The 20,044-nt window shown below is 50.9% G+C and overlaps 1 protein-coding gene across 3 annotated transcripts in view; it reads right to left on the bottom strand.

The window, feature by feature from the left end:
* The window catches only part of KY (kyphoscoliosis peptidase), a gene marked incomplete at its 5' end in the record, with an annotated part of 45,815 nt that extends 28,339 nt beyond the window's left edge, over positions 1-17,476 (bottom strand). For 2 of the 3 annotated variants that reach the window (XM_079923310.1, XM_079923311.1), the window contains 2 exons: positions 13,989-14,051; positions 17,341-17,476. In XM_079923310.1, coding sequence (XP_079779436.1) covers positions 13,989-14,051; positions 17,341-17,476 — 199 coding nt within the window. Of the gene's footprint in view, positions 1-10,331; positions 10,395-13,988; positions 14,052-17,340 lie in introns of all 3 variants that reach the window. The other variant, XM_079923309.1, reaches the window with a different exon arrangement.
* Positions 17,477-20,044: the final 2,568 nt, after the last annotated feature.

The raw sequence follows: 20,044 nt of genomic DNA, 5'->3' as shown, positions 1-20,044 counted from the left end.
AGAAAAAGTGCTCTAAGAGAAGCCCTTTCTTTTGGCCTGTGGAGTGAGAAAGGGAAACTCCAAGAGTCAGAGTGTGGGAAATCCCCTGTTGTTTTTTTACCCCTTTTTTCCATTATCTCCTGACTCAGCCCCCAGGGAAGTTCTGCTGGTATCAGTGCAGCAGTGAGTTTGGTGGCCCGGCAGGCACCTAAGACTTTGAGGGGAGGTACCAGTGAAGCTATGATTCCCAAGAGTGTGGGAGAAAATACTCATTGATTTTTTTTCTCTCTTTGTTCTCTGCTGATTGGTTCCAGATGCAGGCAGAATTGTGAGAACTACCCAGAAGAGTGGGGAAACTAAAACCGCAGTTTTGGGGCCAGAGGACTGGGAAGTGGGTCATAAAGAGGAGGGAGCTCAAGAAAGCAATTCCATAAAGTTATGGATGAACTCCTGTGGTCACCTCTTCATGGATGGACCTCATTCATGTTGTGCAAGCTTTGATCGCATCCTAAGCATCATATCACAGTCTTTGAGAACTAAACTAGGGGGTAGACCAATGCCCAGACTGGCTGCTGGGTGGTGCATGTGCAGGGCAGATCTGTATAGCATTGCAAAGGCTACAATTCCAAATTACTCAGTATAGAGAAACCCTAGAAAATATCAACTTAAAAAGGAAAAGAAAATCAACAGATGCTAACCCCATGATGACACAGATTTTGGAATTATCAGACAAAGACTTTGAAAGAGCCATGATAACCATGCTCTGAAAAGTGAGGGCAAATAGTTTAAAATAAATGGAAAGATACAAAGTATCAGAAAAATGTAGAAGACATAAAGAAGAAAGAAATAAAAATTTTAGAACTGAAAACTATAGTTGTTTAAAAAATTATCTGGATATGCTCAATAGCAAAATAGAGATGACAGAGGAAAGAGTCAGTGAACTTGAACATAGATCAATAGGAATTATTAAGGAAAAACAGAGAGAAACAGTGAACAGAGCCTCAGGAACTTGTGTGACAATGCCTGAAGATCTAATGTTCATGTCACTGAGATCCCAGAAAGAGAGAAGAAATAGTGTGGTGCAGAAAAAAAAAAAATATTTGAAGAAATAATTATAGAATAATCAACAAAACCAAGAGCTGGTTCTTTGAAAAGATCAGTAAAATAGATAAAACTCTAACCAGAGTGACCAAATAAAAAAGAGGTAAGACACAAATCAGGAATCAAGACACCAATATCAGAAATGAAATGAGTGATATCACTACAGACCCCGTATATATTAAAATAATAATAAGGAAATAGTACACATAACTCTATGAAGAGAAATTCTGCAACTAAAATGAAGTGAACCAATTCCTTGAAAGTTACAAACTACCAAAACTCACCCAATGAGTAGATAACCTGAATTTTCCTATATGTATTTTTAAAACGAAATTTTTAGTTCAAAATTTTCCAAAAACAAACAAGCAAACAAAAACCAGACCCAGATGGTTTCACTGGCAAGTTCTAACAAAATTTAAAAAGAAATAACACCAATGACAATTTTTCACAAGATCCTTCAGAAAACAGAAGAGTATCGAATAATTTATATCCTTTTATGATACCAAAACCAGACAAAGACAGTATAAGAAAAGAATATTACAGACCAATATCCCTTATGGACATAAACATAAAAATCCTCAACAAAATATTAGAAAAATAAAATCCAGCAACATAGTAAAAGAATAACATACCACAACCAAGTGTGGTTTACTTTGGGAATGCAAGGCCAATTCAATATTTGAAAATCAATGAATGTAATTTACCATATTAGCAGGCTAAAGAAGAAAACCCACATGATCATATAAACTGATGCAGAAAAAGCATTTGACAAAATTTAACATCCATTCAACAAAACCTCCCAAGAAGCTAGGAATAGAAGGGAACTTCTTAATCTGAAAAAAGGGCATCTACCAAAAACTCAGAGCTAAGAGAATATTTACTAGTGAAAACTGGAATGCTCTCCCCCTAGGATTGGGAATAAGGCATGGATGGCCACTCTTACTGTTCCTAATAAACATTGTACTGAAAGTCCTACTCAGTGAAATAGGACAAGAGAAAGAAATAAAAGTCATATAGATCAGAAAGGAAGAAAAAAAAGTCTTCTATTCACAGATGACATGTCTGTCTACAAAGAAAAATCCCAAATAATCTACAAAAGAATTTTCTAGAACTAAAAAGTAAGTTTAGCATGGTCACAGGATACAAGGTCAGCACCCCAAAATCAATTATATTTGTATTGGCAATAAGTGATTAGAAATTGAATTTAAAATTACTATTTCTCATATCTCTAAAAATGAAATACTTAAGTATAAATCTAAAAAAAAGTGCAGGAACTCTAGGCTGAAAGCTAAAGAATATGATCACACAAATTAAAGAAGACTTAAATAAGTGGGGAAACATCATGTTCTGAACTGGAAGTCTCAATATTGTCAAGTTGGCAATTCTCCCTAAATTTATCTATAGATTTAATGCAATTTCAATCAAACTCCTTGCAGGAATTTTATAGATGGTACATATAGGCAAGATGATTCTAAAATTTAGATGGAAAGGTACAGCAACTAGAATAACCAAACTAATTTTGAAAAAAAATTAACAGAACTCCAGCTGATTTTAAAATGTACTATAGGACTTCTCTGGTGGCAAAGTGGATGAGAATCCGCCTGCCGATGCAGGGGACATGGGTTTGATCCCTGGTCTGGGAAGATTCCACACGCCACGGAGCAACTAAGCCCGTGCGCCACAACTGCTGAGCCTGTTCTCTGGAGCCCGTGAGCCACAACTACTGAGCCCATGTGCCACAACTACTGAAGCCTGCGCGCCTAGAGCCCGTGCTCTGCAACAAGAGAAGCCACTGCAATGAGAAGCCTGCGCGCCACAACGAAGAGTAGCCCCTGCTCGCCGCAACTAGCGAAAGCCGGTGCGCAGCAATGAAGACCCAATGCAGCCAAAAATAAATAAATTAATTAAAATCACTTAAAAAGAATAAAAGATGTACTATAAAGCTAGAGCAGGGCTTCCCTGGTGGCGCAGTGGTTGAGAGTCCGCCTGCTGATGCAGGGGACACGGGTTCGTGCCCTGGTCCGGGAAGATCCCACATGCCGCAGAGCGGCTGGGCCCGTGAGCCATGGCCGCTGAGCCTGCGCGTCCGGAGCCTGTGCTCCGCAATGGGAGAGACCACAACAGTGAGAGGCCCGCGTACCGCAAAAAAAAAAAAAAAAAAAAAAGCTAGAGTAATCACAACAGTGTGATATTGGCAAAGGGATAGATATATAGCTCAATGGAACATAACAGCGTTAAGAAATAGACCCATGCAAATATGGCAAATTGATTTTTTACAAAAGTGCAAGGACAATCCGATTAGAAAATGGGTAAAAGAATAGATATATCACCAAATAAGATGTTCAACATCTTGTTGTTGTTCAACATGATTAGCCATTAGGAAAATGCAAATTGAAAGCAGAATGAGATATCACACCTATTAGAAGACCAATAATAAAAAAAAATAGTGGCAATACTATATGCTGACAAGTATATGCAGGTGGGATTGTAAAATGATACCGCAGTTTGGCAGTTCCTTATAAAACAAAACATGTACTTAACATATGACTCAACAATTACACTTTTGGGCTTTTATCCCAGAGAAATGAAAACTCATGTTCACACAAAGACATATACACAAATGTTTATAGAAGTTCTATTCATAATCACCCCAAACTGGAAACAACCTAAATGTCCTTCGATGGGTGAATGGATAAACACTTTGTGGTACATCTATATCAAGCTGTACTTCTCAACAATTCTCTCAGGAATGAATGATGGGAGGATGTGACTACAAAGAGTCTGCACAAGAGACTTTTTGGGGTGACAGAACTTCCCTGTATTCTGATTGTGGTGGTGGTGATGTGAATCTGTGCATGTGTTAAAACTCATAGAACTCCACACCAGAAAAATCCAATTTTACTGTATGCTAGTTTAAATGAAGATAAAAATTTTAAAATACCAACCAACCCCAAAGTCAAAGCAGAATGAAAACAAAACAAAAACTTGTATGATACAGAAAGATGTAAAAATAGAAGGTGACCCTGAAAAGCAGGATTACAATAAACATGCTTTTTGTATCCTGCTTTCCTCACTTAAGTCTTTACATGTCAGTGAATATAAAGTCATCTTCACAAGTCATCATTTTAAATGGCTGCATAATACTCTGTTCTACAAATGGTTTATAATCATTATAAGCAATCCCTTTTCGTTGGATAGTTAACATTTCCCGTATGTTCTGCTATTTAAACAGTGATGTGATGAACGTTCTGATACACACTGCTTTACACACTCTTCACATCAATTCCTTCAAATACATTCTTAAACATGGATCAAAAGGTATGGAGATTTTTAAGGCTTTTGTTAGATACTGGCAAACTTTTCACATGAATGATTTTAAGTTTACGATCCTCTCAACAGTGCAAGAGAATGCCTACTTTGCTCATCCTTGCCGTGTTTGATGGCAAAATTGGCCACACTACTTTGTACTTCTTCCTAAGAAGAGGTCTTTTATTCCTTCCATCACATTTGGCCCAGCCTAATGATGTGATCTGGCCAGTTAGCATGTGGTAGAAGTGACGCTGTGCAAGCTCCGAGCCTAGGCCTAGAGCCTTTGCCGCTGCCACTTCCATTCTTGGGATTCCAGCCACAACTGCCAGGTGACTGCACCCAGGCTAGCCTCCTGGAGGATGACAGACCACATGGACAGAGCAGAGCCATCTCAGGTGAGGCCACCCTAGACCAGCTGCTCTCCAGCCAACCCTCCAACTGACCACACACATGAACGAGCCCAGCCAGGACCTGCAATCAGCCAGGTGTGGCTCAGACGAGAATATCCAGCCAACCTGTACACTTGTAAGCTGGTCATTGTTTTAAGCCACTGAGTCTTGGGGTGGTTGGTAATGTAAAAATAGAGTACCAATACACTCACTGACATTTGATTGTTATTAATCCTTTACATTTTTATCAATGAACAATGACATCTCATTGTTTTTGTGTATTTCTTTAATTTTCAGTGTAGTATTTTTCATATACTTATTTGCCATATTAAATCTTATTTAATGAATCACCTATTTGCCTATTGATGCGTTAATTTTTCCCTGTTGATTTTGTAAGAGCTCTTTTTACTAACCCTTTGCCTGTTAAATGTGTTTTCACAGAATAACAATACTGACTTTCCTGTGTAGCTCATGAACTTGCTCTGCCTGCCAAAGAGGGTAATTCTCAAACAATTTTAAAAGATACAATGTGGCCTCCCGAGGGATTACTTTAAAGGGGTTAATATTCATTTTGAGTGTAGTTTCTAGCACATTCACTGTCAAAGAACATCAGCCTGCGATTTGACAAGACGTTAAGCATTTCAGAGTTCAAAGCATCATTCAGGTCTGGTCACAGGATCGGGTACCATCGCCATGGGCAGCCAACTCTGCCTGTGTGTCTTCCCACGAGGCACGAGGCACAGCCTGCTCACCTCTGCCTTTGCACTTTCTCCCCCAGAGACACTCAGAGTCAGTTTTCAAAGTGGGTGCCAAGCTGTACTTGGCTGCCAGATTCCTTGTGAGAAAAATGCCCACTTTCTCCCCTTTTGTAGTTCGCAACACACAATGCTCTGAGAAGTCCTGCAGAAGTCTACTGGACCCAGTACTATTTTATCAAACAAAATCTGGGAAATGCTGAGCTGCAACGATCTCCAGAAGTGGAGGGAAGCTGCAAAACTGACCCACCTGTTGGTTTAGGGCTCAACAACAAACCTCTTCCCCAAACTTCTCCTAACGTCTGGGTACTTCCAACCACTCCAATCCAGCCACGTCGCTCTGTCAGAGAATGAGCAAGCCGAAAAACAAAATACTCTTTAAGCCCTTCCGGGGTGGTCTCACGCTGAGAACTCGCCCTGGCCGGAAGCTCCACCCATCACTGTTTCTCATCCCTTCCTGCTTCCTGCACTGCCTCTTCTCTCTCCCCTCTGACGCCCAGCATCCTCCTGAGGCCCACTCCTGGCCCTGTCCCAAAGTGGCGCTGCTGATTATCGCTCCCCTCCCCGCCTCCCTGATGGGTGTGGGAGTGTGATTCCCACTCTCATTCACCGCTGTGTAAGAGCCCTTCCGGGAGGCTCCTCTGCTCTACACAGGCCTGGGTCTGGGCATGCTGTCCCCAGGTGAGCAGGGTCACAGTACCCGTGCTTCCTAAAGGTGTGAAGTGCTAAGAGTTTGCTGACTACAACATTCCTGTATCAAATAAGACTCTTAATTTATGGAAAAAAATTAATTTGGCCAATGATAAAGAGTGGAGCATTATTGGAGCACCATTTAAAGTGAGATCTAAACCCTAAGTGCAGCCAGATACCATGACACTAATCTTAGTCACATCTAAACCCAAAGCAGCCCCTTCCAGGGATTTCGGGTCACCTGGCTGGCTCTCTCATGGCACCCCTCCCCACTTCTACCAGTTGTCACCCAAACAGCATTTTCTGAAGCTGAAACTTTGGCTGTCTTAGTAAAAGTGTATTAGCGATTATTTTCTGCTACATCTGAGAAGTGGTTCCCAGGCCCTTTTCCCAGATGCTACGGGCTCTGCTTCCGTCTCCCCACCCTCGCAGACGCGGAGATGCAGCAGGCAAGCCCAAGCCCGTCCACTGGCCTGCTGCCCTGGGCCTGCCTTCTACCCTGTCAGGAGAGTCCTCCCACGCGAGAGCTTATCTCCAGGTCTCTGCGGCTTTGAATCAGGCTTTGTCTAAAGGCCTAATTTGCTCAGAATTCCTAATGCAGAGATGGCAAACAGATTTCGTGTTGTTCATTAACTCTGACTGATTGGAAGTAGCTGCCTGGAGCGCTTATCAATTAGCAAAGATTGTCAGGTATGTGCGTGTGTATGTGAATGTGTGTGTGTGAGTGCACACACACACACACGTGGGTGCATATCAGTGTGTGGAGGCTGCAGGATTCACATCAGATGTTTGCCATCATTGACTTAAGGTGGTCCTTAATGCTCTCCGTAACCGGCTGCCTGCCACCTTTACAACCTGGCTCCTCTGCCTTGGAATTTTTTCCTGCAGTAGCTGAGAGTCAGAAACCCTCAGCTAAAGCATTTGTAATTATTAAAAAAATGACCCTTAAACAGCCCCTGGCTGGGTGTTCAACAGAGGTTTCTACCCAGGGTATGGCAGTCAGCTTTAGTGCCGGAAGCGTAAGCTCTGACATCCCAGGAACAGTGAGCTGCATGATGAGCCGGGACGGTCCATCTCTGTAGATCCCGCACTGGGTACTGCAGTGGCTCTAGTCGTGGGATGACAGAGAGTGTGCAGAGCTCAGGGCCAAGACCTCAGGGGCACCCGTCAGGGGGTGATGAAGGGCATCTCCTGCAGCCCTGACTGACCCTGGCTTCCACTGGGCTCTTGAAAACCCAGGGCCATTCATGATTCTTTCTGCAGAATGGAGCTCGACAGGGATGTCACAAGTCTGGAAACACGGCAGTTGGAGCCTAGTGCATGCGTGATCCAAGAAGGCACAGAGTGTCTGCGTGGGGATGAGGGTGGGTGACCTGGAAGGATGAGGCCTCAACCCAAATCTGATTCGTCACGAATAACTTTCGGGGCCTGAGGTCACTGGGGCTCCTGTGATCGTTCCCCTCTCATTCAACGCACACACCCATTGCAGATGAATCCTCCGAAGCCCTCTTCCGCACGAAGATCCAAGATTCCAGTGATCTTTCCGTCACCTGTCGCATGAAGTTACCACACCCGGTGTCCCTCTGCTGGGAGCTCTTACCCGGAGGCCGCATGACCCGCTGCTCCACCGCCCCCCCTTACTCAGATGTCACCTTCCCAGGGAGGCCTTTCTCAATCACTCTATTTTAAATCATTCCCTGTAGTAGCTGCATGATGGCCCTTAAAGCTATCCATGTCCTAATTCTGGAACCTGTGAAAGTTACCTTATATGGCAAAGGGGACTCTGCAGATGTGATTCGCTTAAGGATCTCGGGATAGGAAGGCAATCCTGGATTATCCGGGTGGGCCCAATGTCATCACCAGGATTCTTATAAAACAGAGGGGAATGTATCTACTTTACGGAGAGAAGGCAACGTGATAGTGGAAGTGGAGATTGGAGTGATGCAGCTACAAGTTGGCGAGTGCCAGCCGCCTCTAGAAGCCGGCAGAGTCAAGGAAAAGGTTCTTACCCAGAGCCTCCAAAAGGAAAGGAACCTGCCTGCCAACCGAGAGACTGATTAGCCCAGTGAGGCTGACTTGGGACTTGTAGTCTCAGAACTGTTAAAGAGAATACATCTGTGTTAAGCTACCAAGTTTGTGACAATGTGTTACAGCAGCCGTAGGAAACTAATACACACCCATGTGCACCCCCCCATCCCCCTTCCTGCTTTATTTTCTCCCCCAGCCTTATCTGACACCTTGCATTTTTCTTGTTAGGGTCATCTGTCTCCCTCGCTAGGTGTCAGCTCCGCGGGGACAGGAGCCTTTGTCTGTTGTGTTCTCTGATGGATCCCCAGTGCCGGCATCCAGAGCTGCTTTTTGTGGAATGGACGGATCAGCGTCAGTGTGGACTCTGGCTCAGCCCCAGAGCAGGGCAGCCTCTCCCTCACTGTGGTCCAGGCTCCCTTAAGACCTGGGGCGGCCCATCCTATCCCAACCTACGATGGACCCTCTCTTGTTTGTTGGATGCCAAGGCGACCCTCCTTCCTGCCCTCTGGAAGCCTCAGATACTGGGAGGTGGCACGTGAATGGCCCATGAGAGCCAGGGTATGGTGTGCCAGGTGAGGCTCTGGAGAGTGGCAGGCCCCATCCCACTAGTCCCACCCCACAGGTCTGGCAGGAGCACCCCGCTGGGGGACTACAGCATCTCCAGTCTCAGACTCCTCCTCTGTAAACAGGAATAACACCATGACCCCATCAGGGATGTGGCCAGAACTAAGCGAGAGAAGTGGTTGCTAATCCACTCTCACTCTAGTGAGGTATCACTTACTCTTATTTGGGGTGAGCTGTGCTGCTAGGTCCATTTCAGAGAAGCAGGGGGCCTGGGTTTGTCCTGCAGCCATAGTCCCAGGAATTCTGCCCTAAATGGATCCTGACCTAGATTGCAAGGACAGCTGGCCACCTCCTGCTGGGAACTTGAGCTGACAGGCCCTTCCTCACTACCTGCCAGTGCCTTTCCCTGGGGATGGTGGGTTAGCCGGTGTCTCAAACAGCGATTCCCCGAGGACCTCCGAATCCTCCAGGGCATCCTCCTTCCACACTGCACCCTGGACGTAACCCTTATAGATTAGGACATCAGTGCTGAGAGCACCAGTGGTGACATCTTGGGGCTGAGTCTACGAGAGCTCTCAGGCACCAGGCCCTGAGCAGAAAAACCGGGGTAGTAGGAGGGGAGGTTAGTGGCGGGGGGAGTGGAGGTCTCTAACCTGGCCTCTCCTCCAGCTGTAGCTGTGGAGCCATCCCATCTCTACCCCGCCGTGCTCTCAGATCCAGTCACCTGCAGAGTCCGCACGGGGCTGCCCTTGCCTGCCCTCCCTGAGCCCCCAGGACCCGTCCTGGCAAAGTGAGGATTCTTGAGGAAGGGCTCTCTCACTCCCCATTGCTGAGTTAAACTTGTCCCTGGGTGGAAGGGCCTGGAAGGCTCAGCCTCAGGAGGAGAGGCCAGGGAACCGCTGTGCCTCAGTGGGAGGGAAGGCTTGCACACAGCGAGCCAGTAGGGGGAGGCCAGTTTCTACGAGAAGCAGAGCTGTGAGAAGTGTAACAGCTGAGGCCTGGTGGTGGTTGGGGGGTGGGTGGGGCCGGTGGGGCAGGGAGGGGGTCAGGCGGCTCCCGCTCTGACTCTTGCTGGCCATGTGATCTTGGACGAAAGAAAACCTTTCTAAGCCTCAGCTCACTCATCTGCGAGATGAAGATAGTAAGAGCACCGATCAAATACGACTGTTGTGAGGCATAACCCACATGAGAATGACCATGTACGTGGTCTGGCAGGGTGCCTGCCATGAAGCTGGCACTCAGCAAATGTGAGGTACAGTGATGACAACCAGGGGGATGATGATGACAGCAGTGCATGCTGGAGCCCGAGGACTTGACTTCTCTGTTCCACGACACATGCAGCCTCTCACTGTTTTCCATGGCATGTGGGAGAGGAGAAGGGTGCTCCAGCATCCCCAGGACAGAGAGGCCCCTGCTCCCCACGGTCTGGGCTCTGCACCTGCTGTCTCTGGCCAGAACAGTGGATCCGGGCACACAGGAGCTGGGGGAGAGGTCACAGGCAGTGGCGGAACCTTACCTTGGTTGTCGTAGGAGGTGATGACCTGGGTCTGCTGGGCGTGCTGCTTCTCCACCAGGTTTCCTATTTAAGGAAGACAGAGGGAACTGCAGTGACCACTGGGCCCACGGTGGGGTGGATTTTTCCCCAGGCAGAGGAGAGAGCTGCCAGGCGTGGTCTAAACACGTGTGAATCAGCAGAGTCACACACCTGAACACAGGCAAGTGACCGGGAGCCCGTGTACGCACAGCCTCACGCTCTCGGCAGGTGCCGGCAGAGGCTGGGTTTTTCTAGAGAAGCTGGGGACGCCTCCCGTGGGCTAAGTGACCACAGCTCCTGACTTTGCTGCAGCCGGGCCCAGTTCCCAAGGTGCAGAGGGTTGCCCCGCTGATCTCCACACCTTTCTTTGGAATAGCCAGGGAGGCTCCTATCCTGATTACAGGCCTGAAGCTTCGACTGGTTAACTTTGCCAAAGACCCCACAGCCAGGTGAGACGCGGGACTTGAACCCAAGTCTCCAGCCTCCTGCCTCCCTCTGAGAGGAATGGGGGTGTGTGGGTACCCTGCCGCCTACTGTAGCCTAGGAGCTGGGGTGCTTGCAGTTTTGTTGTTTCACAGACATTTGCAGGGCACCTGTTCTGCAGGGTGAATGCTCTCCATGCACTGGCGATATTCATGTCCCAGGACACAGAGCTGTCCTCAGAGCCTAGTGGAGCCAGGCTGCTGTGGAGAGATGCTCAGCTGCTGCCACAGGCCATGGAGGGGTGGGGGAAGGGCCACTACCACCCTGGCCTGCCATCTTCTCCCCTGGTCTCCCACTGGGCTGCAGAAAGGCTGTTGGGCCTGTCACTGGAAGTGACCACTGGCACCTGTGCCTGGACCTGGTGCAAGCACTCAGGGGCACTGGCCTGACCTGGTTCCATTCATACGACATCCCTTGTGTACCCAACCAGATCTGTCACTCAGCGTTTCCCATGCCTGGGCTCAGGCAGAAGCCAGTCAGGGTGGATGGGTGGGTGGGTCACTGAGCTGGGCTGGACGTGCGATCCTCCTGGCTGGGAAGCACATCCTCTCCAGCCTTCTCTATAAGCAGGCCCAGCCAGGACCCTTAGCCCCCACCGGGCTGAGGTCGGTTGGTTGGCCAAGGGCCAGGACCGCTGTGTGTGCCAACCCAGGGTGATGCAGTATGCTGGGTTGGAGCTCCAGGCCAGACCCAGGCGAGGACAGGGCAGCTGCCTCCTGCGGGCACAGCTGGCCGCATCCCTGCTCTGCTGGCTGATGGAAGAAATAGGATCTGGGAAGGGAATCCTCAAGGAGGATGATTGGCTGGCATAGCTGCTGTGGGCTATTTATAGTCAGGGTTGCACAGTTGGTTTCCCTGTAGCTGTGGGGCGTTAGTCCCTGTGCTGCTAGGCAGACTTCGGCCAGGACCAAGGAAAGCAGCCAATCACAGCAGGGGAAGCCCGTTGCCGGGCAAGCTGGTGGCTCAGCCCAAACACCTGCTGCTTGGAAAAGTTTGGAGTACTCGGGCTCCCCCCACCCTGCCAACGCCCCAGCCCAAGGAGTGCACAGTGCAGAAAGAGGGGGGACATGTGCCCTTTTGGACCAACCCCACGTTCAGCCACATTTGTGCACACTCCACCAAGCATAAGCCATCAGCTGCTTCCTTCTCAGATGAAAGCCATCCAGTTACCAGGGCTGGGTGCCTTGGGCACCAGCAAGGCAAGCATGTACCCAGGACCTCACCATCAGAAAACACAGAAAGAAGCTGGAATTTTAACCTCTGCACGGATGCAAGCATGCCACTCGAAAAAATAAATAAAATTTGACTTAGTAAATTTTAAATTGCGTTATGTTGGTGGAGTGGTGGAACCATCATCTTTCCCAGGCTCAAGGCCTCTGTGTGGCCTCTCTCCAGCCCTGCACTTACCTGAAACTCTCAGTTCTTGGGTGGTATTGCAAGAACTATAATCATTCTCTTTATCGGCTGGTACATTGTACTAAGACCCACTTCATGTCTTAAGGAAGAGTCTTGTAAGAGTTATCACGTCTCCTTGTGTTTTGTTATATTTTTCCACTAAACTTCCCCCAAACCAGGAACCCCGAAGATGGTAAAAAGAGGATGAATTCAGTATATTTCAATCCTCTCCTGAGGACTGATAACATTAATAACATGCCCGAGAAGCCATAAGATGAATTTCCAACAACTCAGGCAAAGTAAGAGCTGCAACAAACACAGACGCAGTGTCTCTTTCCTCCCACGTGGCCCGCCTGCCCTCCACCCACCCGCACACTGGCCGAGCACGCCTCCCTGCATGGGCTGCTATGTGCTTCTGTGGCTGTCAGGTGTCTGGAGGTCTGATTCTTACTGTAATTCTCAAAAGCCCACAGCACAGTTTCGCTAACCTTGGCGTCTGCTTAGGTAGAGCTGGAACTGGTGCGTCTACCATCTGATGGCCCCGTATCAAGGTTTAGGAAGCCATCCCACCCATGCATGCCCATCAGCCAGGACTCAGAGGGTGGTCCCTGGTGGGGGGGGTGTCTTGAGGATAAGTTATCTCCATGCACAGTGCAGGGGACACAGGCAAGCTCTTCACCTCCAGGGTGCTGAGACTCGGCTGTGGTGAATGGCATTACGATGCAATCATTCTAACATGGCCCCAGGAAGGCAGGCACTCCCGACTGTCCCATTCACTGTTCCATCTCCAACAATTAGAACCCTTCCCGGCACAAAGTAATCACTGTCGACCTTTACTGAGGGAATGAATGCATGAACTTACTTTTAGAATTTCATCCTCCCCTTTTGTTACTGTCAGAAGGATGGCAGAGCATAGGTGCTCTGTTTTGTTCAATTGGGGTCCTGTTTCCCCATTTGTGGAGGGTCATGGGGGCGTGGATCCCTTCCTACTGGCATTTGATGAGTCAGTCATCCGATCCTGGGGCTCACACAGTCGGAATCTGACTGAATCCCCTACTGGGGCTCAGGGAATGGAGGTCTGATTCTTACTGGAATTCTCACATGCCCACAGTGCAGTTCCACAGTGTTTGTTCCTGGAGGCCGGGCTTACAAACCTCACAATAAGGGCACAGAATAAGGCCCAGTATAACGGTTCATGCATGGCCTGGTCAGAGAAATTCTGGGCCTGCAGGGGGAAAGACACCTGGCACCATAAAGAGGCTTGGGAAGCTGATTTCTTCAGATCTTATTGTATTCTGGATCCCAGGCCAGGAGCCACAGAACCCTTGAGTGGCATCTCCCGAGGCAGGCTGCTCTCTTCTCTGTTCAGAAATATTTTCAAAAGATGGGTTCCCCAAGATGCATGGGATGCATGACCTGGGAAGCCCCACCTCCCATGGGAACACACCCAAACCCACCATCCCATATGATGCCAAGTTCTTTATAGCTCAGTCAGCGAACAAGTGGGTGCTCAGGGTTATAGCATCGCTCCGCCTGCCTCCCCGCACACCCTCCAGGAAATTGGTGGACCTGTTGCCAAGGAAAATTTTCCAGGGTCACAGTGCCCCCAGAGGCCTGGCTGCATCACAAGCAGCCACTGTCTGAGTGGTTAGATGTCTAGACTAGTCCTCAAGCAAGTGAAACCCAATGCTTCCAGGCATTTTTCAGTATGTTGAATTCCAGAGATCGAAAAGAAAACAAAATGAAAATGAGAGAATTTACCATGTAGGTCATTTCTTTCTAATTTCTGCCATCTCCGGATTCCGTTTCCAACACCTTGAAGCCCTGTGAAGTAACAAGGACTGGCGTGAGGCTCTCTGCAGTGGGGAGACTCAGGTCAAGTGTGTGATGCACCAGTTGCAAACTGATCTGGGCTAAAGTGGGGCTGGTGGAGCTTGGCTCTCCCGGGATCCGAGGGAGGCTGCCCACGAATGAAGTGCACTTGAAGAAATGAATGCAAACCTCCACGTTCAAAACATTAAAAAAATATTACCACGGTAGTTTCCAAGGGTGACGGGTTGGTTATCAGGATCATTCAGGGAGAATTTTCACAATAGAGGTGCCCCTTTGTCACTCCCACATTTCCACTGCATAAATATGGAAGCATTATTGTGAAGACATTTGCCATTCATTTTTCCTGCCTACTTCTGTACGTGGTGAATCTCCCACTTTTAGAGTCTTGATGTGGGTGGCGGGTGGGCAAAGACGGAAACTGATGGATCCTTATGGGAACTGAACGTGATGGTTGCCTGCTCTCCCAGCCTCCCTTGCAGCTAGAGCATGGACCTGTGTGGCCAAGGCATCCACTGATATGAACCTGTGTCCCATTCTGTCTTGGGACCTAGTGAGGCAACAGGGAAGCGAATGGAACCGCTCTCTCTCTCTCTCTCTCTCTCTCTCTCTCTGTCTCTCTCTCTCTGGTGGTGGCTGGAAGTGATGGCTGCAAGGTCGAGTTCCTGGCACAGAACTGGCAAACGTTCTGGCAGTGCAAGCTGCTGCAATAATTTCAAGTTCCTGGCGCAGAAGGAGCGTCTAGGGCTCCTTGGTGGCAGCGGAGGCTTCCTCACCAAACCAGCCATTCCGCACAGCTTATGGTCGCGTTCCTGGAAGCTCAGCCTCCAGTCTGGGTCTCCAACCCTTTGCACCACTCTGAGCGCCCCCAGGCCTTTCTTGACACCCTTCTTTTCCGCAGAGCCCTCCATAGTCAGTGTCTGGGCCTGACCACTCAGAACCTTCACCGACACTTGGGGAGTGGAATGCACACATCCCATCCACTTTGGGGATAAAACCTAAGGCGTTGAAGCTTTTTCAGACCTGGTGTGGCAGCTTTAGGCTACCTCCTCCATGGCCAGGGGAATATACAATAGGAGTTGAGGGCTTCTAGGCATGTTTTGGAGAAGTGCGGCTCTAAGGAAACTGCTGGGGAAATGCTAGGGCCCTGCAAGAAAGGGGAGGGAGTATCTGCTGACTTGCAGCCCAAATTCCCAGTGCACACGCTCCCTGCCCCCTTGTCCCTCTGACTCTTTTCTGCCACAGGGACACAACAGAAAGCCACCTGGTCACACCCTTACTCAGTCCTCTGCATGTGAGAGTAACCAAGCTTTGCTCTTTTCTCAAAGCAGAGCTCAGGCCCTCCTTTGCAGAGCCGGGGAAGATTCCCTGTGCAGCCGGGGGCCTGGAGCAGGGAGGAGACTGGAGGAGACGCCTGGAAGTGGGGGAGGGGTGGGTTTTGGATCTCTGTGCACTAACAGGAGGCCTTGGAACAAGCTGGTCTTGTCCAGCATTTCCCCTCCTTAGCTTGTCCCAAGGAGTGGGCCCGCAGGCTGGCTTAGCCAGCGGTCTCCTGGACATTACTGCTGCCCAGCGGGCCTTGGAGGTCATGCATGCTCCCTCTTCCCTGCTCTGGTGCAGAGCTGTCTGATCATCAGTAAGTCACACGGGTCTCTCCGCTGCCATAGCACCTGGGAGAAATGTCTGTCAGGAAAATATTTGGAGAAAAATTTCAGCAGAGAGGGCTCAGCAAACAGCGGTCTTCTTTCCCTGAGTCATGGTCATGAGTGTGAAGTGCATCGGTCTGGCCTCATGTAGGCTTTATGCCGGGTGCTGGACACTTCTCTGAGCAGCCCCGATCTCTGGCATCTCTGAGCCTTCTCTGTGTTCTCTGCCCTCTCTTTCTAGTGTCAGAGCCTTTCGGAGAGATGTGATCAGGAGAGAGGGAGGAGGGGACTCATGCGCTAACCTGGAGCTGCACCTCGTGGGGGGCCTCTGGCCTTCCGGACCGCAGTCCGTGCAGTAAGGGCAGCCACATTTCTATCAAGGAAGGCCAACGGCCTCTGCCAATTTCCTCATTACAAATACCCCTGCGCGGGCCATCTCCCCTTCTCCCAGGGGCAGCTCTGAGAACTAAAGAACCATCTAACCCAAATAACTCCTGGGCCCCAAATCCCTCGGGAGACTGGGGCACCTGCCAACATTCTCAGCTCTCCAGAATCTCCATTCTTTCCCCTGTCTGCCTCCCCAGGAGGTCACCAGGAGCTATGGGGCAGCTGCAGCTTGTGGGGCTGGTGGGGGGCAAAGCCACCCACGGCACCGTTGCTTCAGCAGGGTAGGTGGAAGGTGCATGTTCAATGTGCATAGGGGCTGTGGGGACAGAAGAACTGGGGACCACCTTCAAGGAGCTCTGGAGCTGGAAGGGAGACAGGAGGCAGGTCATTTTACCTTGAGGGCTGTGAAGCTTTGCTCCCAAAAAACCAGGACACAGTGCGTCTAGTGCGCCCTCACACCAGCCTCCTCAAGGGCTCCTGAGGGCTTCCTCAGGGACTCGGGACCAGGGGGTTCCCAGATGTATGAGGGGCTGATTTAACTGCCATTGTTCTCCATCTCTACTCTCTTCACGTTGTGTCCTGTTCTCTGGAGAGTACAGAGGCCAGAGCCCTGCTTTCCACAATCACTCTATGAAAAGTCGCTTTATTTTACCAGTCTACTCTTCCCCAGAAAGTCTGTAGGACAAGTAGAATCAACAGAGAAGCCTAAGTGGGGAGAGCAGATTTCAAGTCTAAGCCTACCCAAGCTTGTGTGCCTTCTACACCTGGCATGCCTTCTGCTGTAGGAGGCTGGGAGAGGGCTCAAGAAAGGGGACAGTGAGGCCATGAACTGTGCAAGGACACCAAGGGAGGGTCCCACCTCAAAGCTGACTCAGCACACGAATCCCCCTGGGTCCCCTGTGCCCTGCAATGCGGCCTCGGGCACGCAGGAGTCAGGCCCGAGGTCCCTTTCCTCCAGGGCATCTTCCAACCTGATCTGCACCCTTCAAAGAGTGACCAGGAGGAAACCTGCTCCCGGGGGTGACGGAAGCACGGCAGGCCTGCACGGGGTGTCAACTGGGGCAATCGCGGAGCTGCGCGTTGCCACGGGATGCCAGAGGCGCAGCGCGGAGGCGCAGCCAGCCTTGGGGAGCGGGTCGGCCTCGGGGACCCCTTTCGGGGGGGCGCGTAGCGCGCCCCCCCAACAGGCGGGCCCTGGGGTGAGGAGGTCCAGGGGCTGGAGGCCGGGGCCCTGCCTGGGGGCGCATTACCTCCTCTGCGCTGCGGAGGCGCGCCCGGGTCCGCCTGGCGGTCCGAGTGCGCGCCCTGTGCGGCGTGCCGCTTCTCCGAGTGCACGATCAGCAGCATGTCGATGGATACGGCGTTGCTGTCCTTCTTCAGCTCCATGGTGCAGCCAGCTCCGGCCCGTGCGCGGCGGCCGCTCGCGAGGCTGCCTGAGCTGCAAATGGCTCGTACGCGCCGCTGCCCGGCGCGGGAGACGGCGAGGGTGCGGGAGAGGGCGCTCCTCGCCGCCCGGCAGCCGCGCCGCGTTTCGCTGACTCTGCCAAACTCGCCATTAGGGCCCGCCCGGGAGGGCGCTACCCTAATGAAGAGGTTCTAAGTCACCTTTGAAAGGAAATTCCCGTCCGGCCGCTCTCCGGAGCCTCCCTCCCCGCGCCCCCTGTCTCCCGCCCCTGCCGGCCGGGCGCTGCCCCATCCCGCGCTCCCCCGGGCCTTCCTGAGATGGCCAGCAGCAGATCTCCGAAAGCCGCGGCAAATACAGAAATTGTACAGTGCTGTCAACAGGGAGAATCAGTGCAGGGAAAGAGAAACGGCAAGGGGGCCCCAGATTCAATTCCAAAATGTGGAGAAATTGGCCAAGTTTTGGCCTGGGCTCCACTGCCTCCCCGGGTGGGCTTGGAGGTTGACAGCTCCCTTCCTCAGAGGGAGGTGTGTGGGGCGTTGGGGTCAGGACACCCCTCCCCCATTATGGCCCCATCAGAACTTGGAACTTGCCCACCGGGAGTCAGCCTAACAGCCCTGCCTGGTCTGAAGTGAAAGTCTTAACATCTCTGTACCTTCTAGAAGCCTGGCCCTAGCCCGCTGGGGAAGGGGGAGAGGGAGAGGAGGAGGCTGGGTGTAGGGAGCAGCCTGCCTCGGTTGGCAGCCAGGGAGCTGGACCTGAGGGCCCGTCTATTTTTAGTGAGGCCTGGCCTGCCCAGCCAGCGGCAGCAGAGCCTTTGGCTCTGGGACTCAGGAGTGTTTACAGCGCATCTGCTTGGCAGCCCTCGGCACCGCGGGCCTACCGGGCTGGGGTCAGTCCCTTAACTTGAGTTTCCACTGTTAAGAAATACCGTGGGCGTGGAGACCTTTTGCTCTGGGACCCTCCTTGCTGTGGAGTTAGGTGACCCTACCTTGCAGCGTGGCCGCTGAGACCTCCCGCTACCTCTTGGAGGCAGACCGTATGGCACAGGCCTGGGTTCCACACTTGCTACCCCTGTGACCTTGGACAAGCCACTTCCCCTCATTTTGTCACTCGTATCATGGGCATAATGCAGGTCCTGCTGTAACAGTGACATGCATGTGAGGTGCCTGGTGCATTGTAAGTGGTCTTCAAGTGGTACCTGTCATTCTTACCTGATTCTAAGGGCGAGGAAAGGGACAGGTGAAGTGACAAGTCAGTGATGGAGCTGGGGGTCACAAAGCTGAACTCTCAGATTCTGAAGATCTTTCCTCGCTGACTGTGGCTCACAGTTTAGTCGCATGTAAAGACCGCCACCCCATTGTATCACCGCCGCCCCATTGCCCACCGGGCATCCAATGAAAGGAGCGGTCACTGGCTTCCGGCAGTGTTGACTGGAGTCCTGAGAGAGCTGAGTGCAGGACCAGTAAAGATGATGACTTGCAAGGCAGTTTCTTCATGCAGCAAGCCCTGTCCTTCCCTGTCCTGTCTGCATGTGGGCATGTACACACACACACACACACACACACACACACACGCAGGGCTGGGAGGCTGGCTAAGCCTTGCTCTCTAGATGACTAGGGAAGTAAGAACTATGGATTATTCAATATCTGAAGCTGCTGGGGTCTTGGAGATTGCCCAGGCAGCTCTCTGTTCCTAGCATCACCTCACCACTGGGGCTAAGTCCTTTGAGGGTGCGGATCCCAACAGAAGCTCCTGTGCAGCACCTGAATGGGGCTGCGTGGGGAGGGCAGGGAGCTGAAGCCCCCTCAGCAGACATTTGCGTTCCATCCCCCATGCTTACTCCCCTGCTGGGAGTGTCATTTTAGGAACTCGCTTACCATGGCGTACCTTCCATAGCTGACTTTGGAGAAGGGGATGATGACCTGGGGCAGGGGGGAGGGTGGTGGTGCTAGCCTGAGCTCCAGGAAGATGGTCTGGGACCCCCTGCCTTTCCAGAGTACTTGAAAACAGATCTTTTGGGACAGGGCTTCTCCCCCACGGCACTATGGACATTTGAGGCCAGAGAGCTCTTTGCTGTAGGGGGACGTCCTGTGCACTGTAGGATATTTAGCAGCACCCCTGGCTTCTACCTAACTAGATGCCAGGAGCACCCACTTCCCAGTTGTGACAACCCAGAACAACTCCAGTTGTTGACGTATGTTTCTTGGGGGACAAAAATGCAGTCAGAACACTGCTTTGGAAAAAACCCGTAAATATAGGGGCCACGTTGCCTTGACTGCTTTGGGAGATGCTGCCGCTCCTGGATCCTGTTGCTGCCCAGAACCTGGACCCACTCTGGGGAGGCTCCCACCCACAGCCCTCAGTCTTTGGGCCTGCCAGAAGCATGAGCAGAAAGAAGAGATGCTTTCCTCACCCCCACCCTCCCCCATCCCCGGCCTCCGGTGACCCATACCCTCATCTAGAGCCTCATCGGTTCCGGGCTGAGAGGGAGACACCACGGGGAAGGTGATGTGGGTGAGGGCATGTGGGTGTATCAGGAAAGGGAAGGG

Source organism: Stenella coeruleoalba, assembly GCF_951394435.1.
Source record: "Stenella coeruleoalba genome assembly, chromosome: 5".
Taxonomy (NCBI): domain Eukaryota; kingdom Metazoa; phylum Chordata; class Mammalia; order Artiodactyla; family Delphinidae; genus Stenella; species Stenella coeruleoalba.
Note: the sequence above shows the minus strand (reverse complement) of the source record. Positions and strands in the feature narration are given on the sequence as shown.